Source organism: Aotus nancymaae, unplaced genomic scaffold (genome assembly GCF_030222135.1).
Source record: "Aotus nancymaae isolate 86718 unplaced genomic scaffold, 86718_ANA_hifiasm-v0.15.2.pri h1tg000020l, whole genome shotgun sequence".
NCBI lineage: Eukaryota > Metazoa > Chordata > Mammalia > Primates > Aotidae > Aotus > Aotus nancymaae.
This window is the reverse complement of record NW_026988432.1, coordinates 41,599,871-41,612,589: the sequence shown is the minus strand read 5'-3', so window position 1 is coordinate 41,612,589 and position 12,719 is coordinate 41,599,871. Positions and strand designations below refer to the sequence as shown.

Sequence of the window (12,719 nt, the reverse complement as noted above, 5' to 3'; positions counted from 1 at the left end):
GGGAGGCAGGTCTCAAACTCCAGGCCTCAAGCAATCCATGCGCCTTGCCCTCTCAAAGTGCTGGGGTACAGGTGTGAGCCAGGACCTGTATTCTTGAAGATTTGTGCATTGTACTGTATGTAAATGCGCCATCTAATTTGTAAATTTTGGTTGGGGATTGGGAGGCAGGTCTCGAACTCCTGGCCTCAAGCAATCCATGAGCCTTGGCCTCTCAAAGTGCTGGGGTACAGGCGTGAACCAGGACCTGTATTCTTGAAGATTTGTGCATTGTACTGTATGTAAATCTTACTACAGCAAAGTAATATTAAAAGGTTAAAAAAAAAAGCACTAACAATTACCTACAGAAAAAAAGACAAGTTAACATTTCTAGAACAGCCACTGACTGGCTGGGTGAACTGTGTCACACCATATGCTGAGAAGCACAAAGTAACACACACTATCTCTGCTCTTTTGCTTTGAATAAAATGCAGGAGCCAGAGAAAACACTAATCAAGCCACTCCCTGCTGAAAATTTATTGCTGGAATTACGAAGCCTAGATTGCTCAGAGGCCCTGACGTCTAAGCCAGGCGCTGAGCTCAGTGCTTTATAGTTATTACTTCATATCCTTAACAAGCCCATGAGATAAGACCAAACCCGCTTTAGCACTGGGAAACCAAGAGTCAAAAAAGCACTTTTCTCAGGGTGAGAGAAAGCATACGTTATCAATACATCTTGTACTCATCCATGCAGGGCATTAGGGCGCTATGAACCTCAAAGACACTGGGTAGATGTCTGCAGAATGGACAAGGGGAAGACAGGCAAATTTCTTAATGACACTAAAAAGTACTGAACCTCATGCTAAAGGCAACCTCGAGGGGAAGAGGCAGTCCTTCTATCAATACTAAGTCAGTAATAACCTCCCCAGTTCCTCTTCTCTCCTTACAACACAAGACGTTGTAAGCCCACGTGTCCAAACGAAGGGAAAGAGTAATCATTTACATTACAGGCTAACGTCTTTCACCACACCGGAGACAGCACGAGCAGCGCACCCCATTGCGCAGGCGCCCTGGCTCGGCTCCGCCCCGCCCCGCCCCGCCCCGTCCCGCGCTCGTGCAGACGCCGGCCGGGAGGGCGACTGCGTACCTGCGCAAAGCTGGAGGCGCACATTTTTTTCTTCTTACTGGAGCCGTAGCCCCCGCCGCTGCTGCTGTTGTGGGAAGGGCTAGCTGGCCTCTTCTTGCTGTTCCGGATTATTCCGGGAGTGGAAGTGGTGGCCACAATTGGAATTTGAGCCGCCATCACACCCTCAGCCTTCCCTTGGTCCCCCCACCTCTCCCAGTGCGGACCCTGGCACTTCCTTTCCGCCGTTACTTCCGTCTTGATGCTTGAAAACCCGGCCTGGACTCAAAGCTGTCGCTGACTTCTCTCGGTGCAATCTAAAAGGCGGAGCTCGGAACTGCCTGAGGCGTCGGGACGGGAAGGTGGCAGCGGGCATAGTCCTCCCATCGGGTCGCTCTGGGCGTGGGCCTTGGGTGGGGCACGTGCCTGGAAATCCCCAGTGATAGAGAAGAACATCTCCCAATCTTTTTAAGTAATTACGTTTTAAAAAATTGCGCGTTGTCTTCTCTCACGTAGTCAGAAGAGTAAGTACTTTTGATGTGTCTAAGTGTAAAGCTGGGGTCATTCTCAGTACACCGCCAAGGTACTGGCTGCCCCCTTTGCCCCTCCCTGTCTTCCCCCGCGGGAAAGATTTGATTATAAATAGTGACCACATGGATTTGAAGGGTAGAGTGGTTCTTAATCTCTTAAGATTCACAGACTTTTGAGCATGGAATCTGTGCTTCCCCACCACCCCATCAAATGTGTACAGACACAGAGAAAATTTTACGGATCTCAGGGAGGTCACAGAGCTGCTAAAACCTATTTAGGAACCTCACTCAGTCCCCTCACCCGCCTTGTTCTTTGCCTCATTCTACCTTGTATTTTACAAAACCTTTGCGACATTGTATAAATGATTTATAATTCTTTGTATTTTTAGTAGAGACGGGCTTTCACCATGTTAGCCAGGATGGTCTCAATCTCCTGACCTCCTGATCCACCCGCCTCGGCCTCCCAAAGTGCTAGGATTACAGGAGTGAACCACCATGCCCAGCCTATAAGTATTATTAAATGATGTAATTAACGAATGAACTAACTCCCTGCATTGACTGGTGGAAGCTACTGTGTTTAAATATAGGAAGCTAATGTATATTAGTGTTGATATTTTAAATAAACAGGCTGCACAGTGACTTAGAGGTTAGAGAGAAGGAGCAGTTAGGGAAACTAGCAATACTGTTATGTAATTTCTCCTTTGGAGAAAGGAATAAACCTACTAGTGTTGAAACGTTCTCTCTCACACCCCATCTCCACTCCTATCCTCATCTAAAAGCTAGTCTTTTCCTCATTCCTTAACTCAAGGACTCACCTCCAACAAACCAGTCACCTAAGCAAACTCTCGCTGCTGTCCCACTCTCCTGCCATTCTTCACCTCCCAGCTCACTTCTCTCCTTCACTGCTCCTGCCTTGGTGAATCTGTATCCCATGTCTGCATGCCAGCAACAGTCTCCAGGTGGAAGTTTCGGCCACCATCTTTCCCTAATCCATTCCTGACCCCAGGCACTGGCTGCCAGAATGGGCTTTCTAAATTACAAATCTAATTATACCACTTATTTTCTTATATTCTTCAGGGCCCTTTTACCTTCAGGGTAAAATTTTTTTTTTTTTCCCCCTCAGGATAAGAACTTTTTAGCTTGGCATACAAGGTCCTTAATAACTGGACTCTGCCCCATTCTGTTGCTTGGTTCCCAAAACTTAATTCCTTGTGTTCTAGCCAAGGACTAACTCTATCTCCTAGAGTGTACATTGTTCTCTTAGCTCATCATATTTTTGTTTCTGTTATTTCCTCTCCTAGGAATGCTTAGTTCCTTGCCTGATTATCATCCATTTTGCCTCAGTTCAGATGCTACTTCCAATTAAAAGCTTCTGCCATCTGACACACCCTCCTTCCCCTTCCCTTTCCCTGTCCTCACGCTGTGCACTTGAGCACAGGGGGACCTGCTGGGCTGCTTCCTGTCATCCCTTATTGAGTTCAAACACCCAACTCCCTACTTTTAAGAAGTCAGAAAAGTGGATACGTGGCCATCTGTCTTCCTGTTACTAAATTCAGTCCTGATCTTGTCTGATTCCTTCCTTTCTGAAATTCTTCCCTTGGTGTCTGAAACACCACCATCTTTTTGTTTTCCTCTTTCCTAGCCAGTCTTCTGTTACCAAATGGTCTCTAATGCTACTATAGGTATTTCAAAATATATAGTCACATGTCCCTGTAGAGTCACATTTTAAAAGTTTCCCAGGCGATTCTAATGATCAGCCAGGTTTGAAACCAGACTCTTCCACTGAATCCTTACATGTTGAGAGTTCCTTGGTGCTTGGTCCAAGGCCCTCTGCCCTTCTCAGGCAATACTCTCCCCAGCCATTGCACCAATTCTTAGGGATTCAGTTACCATCCAAATGCAGACCACTTTCAGATTTGCATGCTTTATCTGGCTCTTTCTCCAAAGATGCATATCCAGAGCTGGGCAGTGTCACGCCTGTAATTCCAGCACTTTGGGAGGCTGAGGCGGGTGGATCACTTGAGCTCAGGAGCTCAAGACCAGCCTGGCCAACATGGGTGAAACCCCGTATCTACTAAAAAAAATCACAAAAATTAGCCGAGTGTGGTGGTGCCCGCCTGTAGACCCTGCTACTTAGGAGACTGAGTTACAAGAATTGCTGGAACCCAGGAGGTGGAGGTTGCAGTGAGCCAAGCTTGCACCACTGCACTCCAGCCTGGGCGACAGAAGGAGACTGTCACAAACAAACAAACAAACAAAATGCATACCCAGATGTAAAATTCCTTTCCCAAATATAAACTGAGATGCTTACACGCATCTTTCACTCTGCATGGCAAAAACAGAATTCATAATCCTCTCTTCTCCTCTGAAACGTGTTCCTCCTTTGGTGTTTCCTGTCCCAGCAAATGCCACAATTAGCTACCAGTTCTTCAAACCAAAACTTGGGAGTCATCCTTGACTCCTCCCCTTCCTCCACTCCACACCGTTATAACTGTATTCCAGCCACCATCTTTCTCTGGACTTGCAAAGTGGCCTTATGAGTTCTTTTTCTGCTTCCACCTTTGGTCCTTGTAACCCAGTCCCAACATGTGATTCCAGATGATTTCTTTGAAGAAAAAAATGTGCATTTTTCAGATCATACCCCACTGCCATGCTTGAAACCATTCAGTGGCTTCCTGTGGTCCCTAGAATGAAGCCCATTGTCCATAAGGTGGTTCCAAAGATCCTTAGAGACCTGCCATCTCTCCAGCTTGCCTCTGTCCCAGGTCCCTGCATTCCTGCTCAGTTTTCACTTTTGTTAGTGCCAGCAACCAGCTGTGCCCCTTCTTCCTCAGGCCTTGACACACTGCTTCTCCTGCCTGGAAGCTGCTTTTCTCCCAACCCCACCCTTCTCCGGTCTTACTAACTTCCACACACCCTTTCCATCTTGGCTGACATGCTATATTTTCAGTGTTCCCTCTCCTCTGGTCTGGTTTGACGTTCTCATCAGTCTCAGTTATTTAATCCCTATTGATTACCTTTTTTTTTTTTAGGAGGATCTTTCTGTGTAGCCCAGGCTTACCTAAAATTCCTGGGTTCAAGGGATCCTCCCATCTCAGCCTCCAAGTGGAGCTGGGACTAGAAAAGCACATGCCATGCCCTGCTTTATTAAGTGTCTTTTGTATGCTAATTTAAGAGGATGGAGGCAAGAGCAAACAAAACAGAATATTCCCTGTTTCATGGAGCCCTCAGTCTAGTAGGGAAGGAAAGATACTGTATTTGTCTTCTCAGCTGGACTTAAGCTTCCTGTGGGCAGTTGCCAGAGTCATCAGGGATTGAGTGGCAGAGCATCAACAGATGACAGCAACAAGGGGAGTGGGAAAATGCTGGAGGACATCAGCTTGAGAAACCTGCCCCATGCCCGCCATGATAGCGCCAGTTACTGCCCAGTGTTGGCACATATCGGGATCCCATACACCGGCTGCATGTGTAACTCATGGGTTTCCTTGTCCATTGGTAAAGATAAATTAATACTGATGACCCACATTCTGCTAGCTTATGTGTTGAGACAGGGCCTAAGGCTCCCCTAAGTTCTCTCTCCAGTTATTCCTGAAAACTTGCAGGGTGTGTCTCACCCCTGCTGTAATGTGAGCCCTCTCTTGCACTTCCTCTTCAGCTTCCTTCCTGGTACTTGCTGCTCCTGTGTCCCTCACCAATGCCACACTTCTTTTGGCAAAGGCTGCCGGGGCTTTCCCTGGGATGTCGATGCCCTGACTGGGGCATACCAGTTAAGCAGCTTCAGCCAGAGTCTTGATCCCAGTTAAGACAATGATTAAGAATGAATAGTGTGCCTGCTAAGCTACTATGTATGATTTGAGACACAGAGTACCTAATTTACTGTCTCTCAAAAATCTCAGCAAACACAGTAGATATTTGGGATCATGCTGCTACTGGATGGAAGACACACTGCTCATCTCTTGACACCTTGTGTGAAGTGTGCTAGTCATACTCACTGTATGAAACATGGCTGTCCAGTTGACAGGGGACTCCTTGATGAAGGGAAGAAACCCTGAAGCTGTTGCAGTCAAGATCCTCAAAATCCCCTAACTCACAAATACTGAAAGAGACAGCTCAGTGTGCAGTGCCTACTCAGAGCTCTGGGGATGTGCAGCTGAAAACAAACCCACCGTAGCGAGAAGCGGATGGAGATCCTCAGAGACCAGTCGTAGTCCTCTCGGGAGTATGAGGGCAGCACTCATTCCTGGAACACCATCTCTGAGGAACCTTCCCAAAGTAGCCTACGTTTTCTCTGTTACAGACCAAAGTGTATCGTTTGGTAAGTGCTTGTGTGTCATAAGCTTACTTGGGCAGACACAGTTTCTTCTTTGTCACTGTTTTCAGAGTATTTCAGGCCCTCAGTAACAATCTGCTAAGTGCTTCGTTGTAAACAATTGATCAGTATTAACAGAGAGAGCAGAAGGTAGCTCGGGCCAGTGGATGTTGGGAGGGGCCTTTGCTCACTTCCTTGCCTACTATTTCTTGCCTGACAGCTGCATGGAAATATTTAAAAGCTGGAAAATGATTGAAAATAGGCCTGACCACGATATTTCCAGGGTTCAAGGCAAGAATACAAATGGAGGCGTACTTACCATATGCCTTGATATTTAAGTGTACAAAGCAAGCTAATAACGTGAAATAAAGTATGTTCTACCCTTCTCTCTTGGCAAATGTGTCTTCATAACTCAGAAGGCCAGAGTTGAATTTAGAATGTTCAGATTATTTGGAGTTCTGCTTAGAATATGGTAGGGTGTGAAGGGCTGTTCCAACCCTGAGCTCCACTTTTACCCCTTACTTCTCAGGGCATCTGGAAGGAACCGTGTATGTGTACACCTGTGGAAACCCCAATCCCTATATCCAAGCTTCATCCTTCCTCTCCTCAACCTGTATAAACAGCCTCCTCTTGACCACCCCTCAAGCCTTTGGGGATACACATCAAACCCAAGGACAAGGCCCACAGGGTCCCTCCCAGCAGGGCACAGGGCCATTTGAACATGAGGTTCTGGGGTACCAAGTGCCAGAGCATGTTCTAAAAGGAGGGAGCCATTGACTTAGGTGGCACATTTCCCCGTCCCTATTCAGTCTCCTCTCCAAAGGCAGAGCCAGAAGAGGGCCTTCTTGCCCAGGCAGGGCATCAGCTGAAGCCTGTGCTCAGAGTGTTAAGTAGGAAGACACCAGCTGAGGAGCAGAAGCCAGCCGCGTGGAGTTCCAGCCTCCCTGACAACTGGAGTGGAAGAAGGGAAGGCAGGTCTAAGAGGAGATCCAGTTGAGATGCAGAAAGTTGAGGTGATTTCCATCTCTAAGCCTGGGTTTTCTCAGTAACAGGAGAGGTAACAGGTAGCAACCCCTGCAAGGTGGAGGGAGAGTGGTAGAGGCTTGGGAAGGGTCATAGGAAGATTGGAAAAGCCACCCTTTAAAGGTACCATTAGGGAGAGAGCTAAAAAAGGACCTGTGAGAAACCTCCTGGCAGTGGCAAGTGGCACATCTGCTTGGGCAGGTTGGGCACAACTCAAGTCTAGAGGCACCCTTTATTGTGGTTACAATGTGTATGGCAACCTTTAGTGGGGTACTACACATCTTACACAGTAGGAAGACATACTTGATGCATCCAGACTCGTGCAATCTGCTCTCTGAATTTTGACCTCAACAGATAATACTGCTTTGCAAAGTCTGAATGAGAGAAAATAGTTTTAAGCGTCATTTTGCTTACTGGACTTACTTCTTAAATCCACAGCTGTTAAGTAAACACCAATTTTACATTACAAATATGGCCCAAAAAGGCTGACAAAGGACTTTTGAAATAGTGGGGTCCTTACCTTCCATTGTGAAAGGCAGGATTCTGCTCCCAGGTGGGTATTTTTCTCTCTTTTGTTGCCCACCCCTGTTGATCCCCTTCTGGGCACTGGTTGTCCCTTCCTCTTTTACCAGAGGTCCCACCCATTATTTAAAATGAATTATTGTTTTAACACTTACTGTTTGTGCATACCATAGGGGAAAAAAACAATTGTAATTACTATAATCCTCCTATCTATGAGATTTTTTCCCTGTTTTCTCTCTCAAAACCTCAAATTTGCTAATCCCCAGGCTGTGACAACACCTGCCTTCTTAAATGTCAGCCTGCTTCGAATCTTTTCCCCAGCATCGCGATTTCTAACCCCACTGCTATGTTGCTTGTTTTGTTTGTTTTTATTCACATGTGACACCTTGTTTCTGTGGGCTGTACATTAAGATAGTATCAGAGAAGAGCAATCCACAAGCTTTGGGCACATTCAGTGGTGGAATAAAACAGAGACAATATGGAACCTTAGAGATGTTCATTGTCTTAAGTTCACCAAAATTCCCAAAGACTGAGAAATTGAGGCCTTCTCCAGGGTATCCTGTATGCACCCCTCCCTAGACATTGTCACTGCTGCTGCTGCCCCAAAGTAGGTGAGCTAACCAGTCCAGCTCCTGGAGTGTGACCCAGCCTTGGGAACAGGGACAGGGCCACAAGAGGGTGTGGCCACAGGAGGGAGATCCAGTCTGGGCAAAGGACCCGTGTGAGGCAGGGCTGTCAGCGGTCTTCTTCGTTGCCATGGCACTGAACAGAACCCAAAGGATAGTGGGACAAAGTCCCCAACACTCACTTTGTCCAAAGAAGATGGCCATTGTTTGGAAGAACAAGAGATGAAATGTGCTCACAGTTTTTTTTAGAAAATCATTTATTCCATAAAGACTTACACTACTCAGGATGCCCTGTGATCTGTTTATCTCTCCTTTCATCTCTCACACTGAGGCACCTGAATGTTGACTGGGTTCTGACCCAGTCCAGCCACCCTGCCCTCCATCCTAGTTCTCTCAGGGATCTTGAGGCTCCAGCCTGGCTCAGCACCTGCCTTGGCTCTTTCTATCTCGATCCCTGGACTTGTGTGTAAAGTGGCATCTGGCCTTTTTCTTGCCTTGCCCTATATTCACTTTTGCAACTCCCTGACACTGTTGTGAAGCACTTTCTGAAAGGTTCTAGTTTATTCCTCTTCTACTTGCACTGAGGATCTGAACTTCTCATGAGTATTGGGGATCGTCAGTGTGAACTGAACATCAGTTTTTGTGCTCTGCCATAATGCAAGGAACCTCTCATGAGCAGGTGGATAAGGCATTTCTCCCTATGCTAAATGGCCCTGCACCAGTATGCAGTTTGAGTTCTTGCCTTCTGATTGTAAAATCTCCCATTAAAGGGTTGGCTTCAAACATCTCTCGCAACACACCCATACACTTAACAGATTTTTTTGTTTTCAATACATTGTGGACTGAAGTGATCAACTACCACAGGTGTTAGAAATATGTCAATATGTGTAAAATAATCACAGAGATCCATGAGTGAAAACTTGCTGGGAACAGGGTGGGTGTCCCAAGACCAGAGGCATGTGCTTCAGTGTGTGGACTCTGGAGAATTTAGTTTAGCTGATTAATCACCTATTTTTGGTAAATATTGTAACTTTTTTTTGGCTTCAGTTTCCTTATCTCTAAAATAAGCTAACCAATTTTGTTTATCTGAGTTGTCAAACATTTTTAAAGGAAACATTTTATTCAAGCACAACACATAAAAAAGTGCACAAGTCATAAGTGGACAGCCAAGGGGATTTTTATAAAGTAAACAGTCTTGGTAATCCAGCTTAAGAAACGGAACATTATCAGCATCCAAAAGCCCCTCCTTCATGCCCATTGCCAATCCCAAAAGACTACCATACCTCAAGGTTACCACTTTCTTGGCTTCTACCACCAGAGATTAGCTCTGAGCTTTATAGAAGTGTAATCAGTCGTGTACCATACATATTCTTGTGTGTCTGTGTTGGATGAGATTCCTTTTGCAGCATGTAGTAGTACTTCATTGCCGCGGCTGTACAGTTTTCCATTGTAAGACCAAACCGCGGTGTCACCATTCTTCTGCTGGACATTTAGGTTGTTTCCAGGGTCTTCTGACTCTTTTGAATGAAGCTGCTTTGAACATTGTGCATACATATCTTTTAGCGCACATAGGTAACCTTCTGTTGGGTTATATTAAGAATGGAATTACTGGGTCGCAGAGTACAGTTTAATAGATACTTCCATTTGACAAGTGGCTATACCAATTTACCTTCCCACCAGCAGCAAAGGAGAGTTCCATTTATTCTACATCAAGGACTTTTTCATTGCACTTGATACTACATAACTATATTTGCCAAACAAATGCCCTGAGCAAGGGGAGAGGCAGTAGGATATAGAAGAAATCATATTCAGGTAAAACTTCAAGTGAAGGATGCAATTGTTCTGGACCAGGAAGTTATTACTTCTAAAGCAGTGATGATCTATAAGACTGCTTTCATCTATGAAAGTCTTGGCTCTTTTTGTGATTTTCATGAGAAGTGCTTCCTTTGTCACATACTTTCTGGTGTCATATACTTTCTGTGACAGGCCCAGGACAGCTCTGGGTGGACGCTTAACAGCAGACATATACACATTTGCCATAGATGCACTGCTTCAAGTGCAGAGATTTAATTGGTGCAGGGACATGATCACGTGAAGGGCTTTGGAAACAAGGGTGGGAAATGAACGAGAAATTTGCAAGAAGAGTTCTTGGTCCCAGAGTGGTGTCATTTTGTTCTGGACAGTAAGGCTGAGCTGGCAGGATGGTCAGAGTCTGAAAGAGCTAGTGGCAGAAGCAGTGCTACAACCACCATGGCTGACACACACTTACTCCTTCATGCCTGCGCAAGGCAGGTAGGGTGCTACTGCCTGTGCCTGTCTCCTTCTCACAAAGCTCTCTTGCAGAAAGTTTGAGGTGGGGCACTGGGTGGGTGAGGGGAGCCTGGAGCCTGTGCTCAGGCCCTCACAGCAAGAGAGACTTGGATAATTTCTATCTTACATTTTTGGCTTCTTAGAACAATGAAGTCTCCAAACCCAAAAATGGGTTTGGATATTGGACCACTAGGGCTCTGGCTACTGATGACACCAAGAGCTAAAGTGATCGCCAGTTGTTCACCCTTCCTGGAGTTTTAAAAAAATCACAACTAAAGAGCATCAGAACACTATTTTGTTTCTTACTTTCTACAGTTAAAGCTCTCAGGATCCACACCTTCAACCCACCCACCCCAAAGTACACAATTGTCACCCATCCAGAAGTGGCACAACTTCTCAAAACCATGCAAGGTCTGCAGGAGGACTTGCCAAACCAAGAGTCACTACAGTTTCCCATTATCTGAAGCAGCCATCTGCAGGGGAAGGGCTTGTTCCTAGTCCTGGAACATAGTGGTTCATGATTCCTAAATTAAAGATTTGAATGCTTTCACTCTGTCGTTCAAGCAAAGACCTCACCAGGTACTCATTCTGAGAGCAAAGGAAATCTGCTTCCTCCCACCCATCTAAATGCCCAACCACACACTAACAAATGCACACACATCACAAACACACTGGTTTGTGTATCCTCCTTAGCCCTTGGTCTTTCTGGCCATTACCTGTGGGGCTGGCCAGATGAGCTGGCTTTTATATCACCAGGTGCTCTTCCCGAGGCCAGCTATGGGTGGATTGTGAAACTACCCACCTGCCCTTCCTCTCCCCGGCCTCACCTGTCCCCTATATGGTGCTTCCTCCTGAACCTCCTTCTGTCCTGAGGGCTTTTCTTCTACTTCCTCTACCCGCTGCTACGGGGCAAGCAATGAATTAACTCAGTAGTAGAAGGGGACTCTGTACAGAAGAATATGACCTAAAATATCTTATGGATAGGAGCCCCAGCACCTCTCCAAACTCCTGGAGAGCCACTGTAGGCACAGCCTTGACCGTGAGGTTTCTTAAAAGGCAGATGCTCGCCCAGAGAGGTTAAGTGTTTAATCACCAATTCCTGGTGTCCCACTTTGAGTTATTTTTGTCAGATCACTTTCCTCTGAGCCACGAGAAGTCTTTAGGATGGAAAGAGCATGTAAAAGTCAGCAGAGAGAACAGAACAGTAAGGAGGGTACACCTGCTAACAGATCTGACCCAGGGTTCTCATGTCCCGCACCCCTTCCTCTTGCTAACCACCACGCCCTGCCTTTGCCCTACTTGAGAGAAGAAGAGACGCAGCCCAAGCTGGCTGCTCACACAGTCTGCTCCAGGAGTTGGTCCTGCTGCAATTTAGCAGGTGTCAGTCCCCATCTTTAGCCTGACCCCTAGCCCCCCTCTTCAAGTACCTAGTCTAGACCTTGGTCTTCAAATCCCAAGTCCTCATACCTCCCTGTTACATCATCAATGAATCCTCTTGCTCCCTTGGTCACTCGATATGAATGTAGTAAATCCAGACGCTGGAATAGCACTTTGCAGTCTGAAAGCACTTTGACACAAACTTACTCCATTTACGTGTCACAACGAATCTGCCAGTGGGCTGCTATTATGCTCACTCCATCACTTAGGAAACAGGTTCCAAGAGATTAAAGGATGTTTTAAGGTCACACAGCTACGTAGTGGCCATGCTGGTTTGCATCAGCAATGTATCCGATGTCCCGTCGTGTGCTGGAGAACATCAGAGGCATTCCTGGAGGACCTCTCCCCTCTTCTCAGTGCCAGGCCTGAGCCAGTCAAAGCTCTGCTCCTTCTTTATTGCTCACTGTACTAGCCAGACTCTCCAGTACAATGCTGAATAGAAGCCATGAGCACAGACATCCCTATCTCCTTCCCTGTCTTCGAGGGAAAGCATTCATCTTTGACCCTTAAATATGTTAGCTGCAGGTGTTTTGCAGATGTTCTTTATCAATTGAGGAAGTTCTCTTCTATTCCTAGTTTGCTGAACTCTTTTTTTTATTTGTTTTTTTTTTCTTTTTCCTTTTTCATACTCCTCAGTCATCATGAAAGTCTTAAATAAGGAATGGAGGTTGGATTTCTTCAAATGCTTATTCCGCATCTGGTAAGGATATCATATACTTTTTCCTTTTCATTATGTTAATATGGCAAATTAGATCTGTTTTTGAATGTTAAACCAACACTGAATTCCTGGGTTAAATCTCACTTGGTTATAATGTATTATCCTTGTAGTAACATTGGATTTAATTTGCTACAGTTTTGTCAAG

At 45.9% G+C, this 12,719-nt stretch overlaps 1 protein-coding gene across 1 annotated transcript in view; it reads right to left on the bottom strand.

Moving 5' to 3' along the window:
* INO80C (INO80 complex subunit C) overlaps positions 1-1,372 on the bottom strand; it is a 37,088-nt gene extending 35,716 nt beyond the window's left edge. Inside the window, exon 1 of the mRNA XM_012447293.3 lies at positions 1,124-1,372. Within this exon, the coding sequence (XP_012302716.1) occupies positions 1,124-1,279 (156 nt within the window). The 5' untranslated portion in view covers positions 1,280-1,372. The remainder of the gene's footprint in view (positions 1-1,123) is intronic.
* Between the last annotated feature and the right edge of the window lie 11,347 nt (positions 1,373-12,719).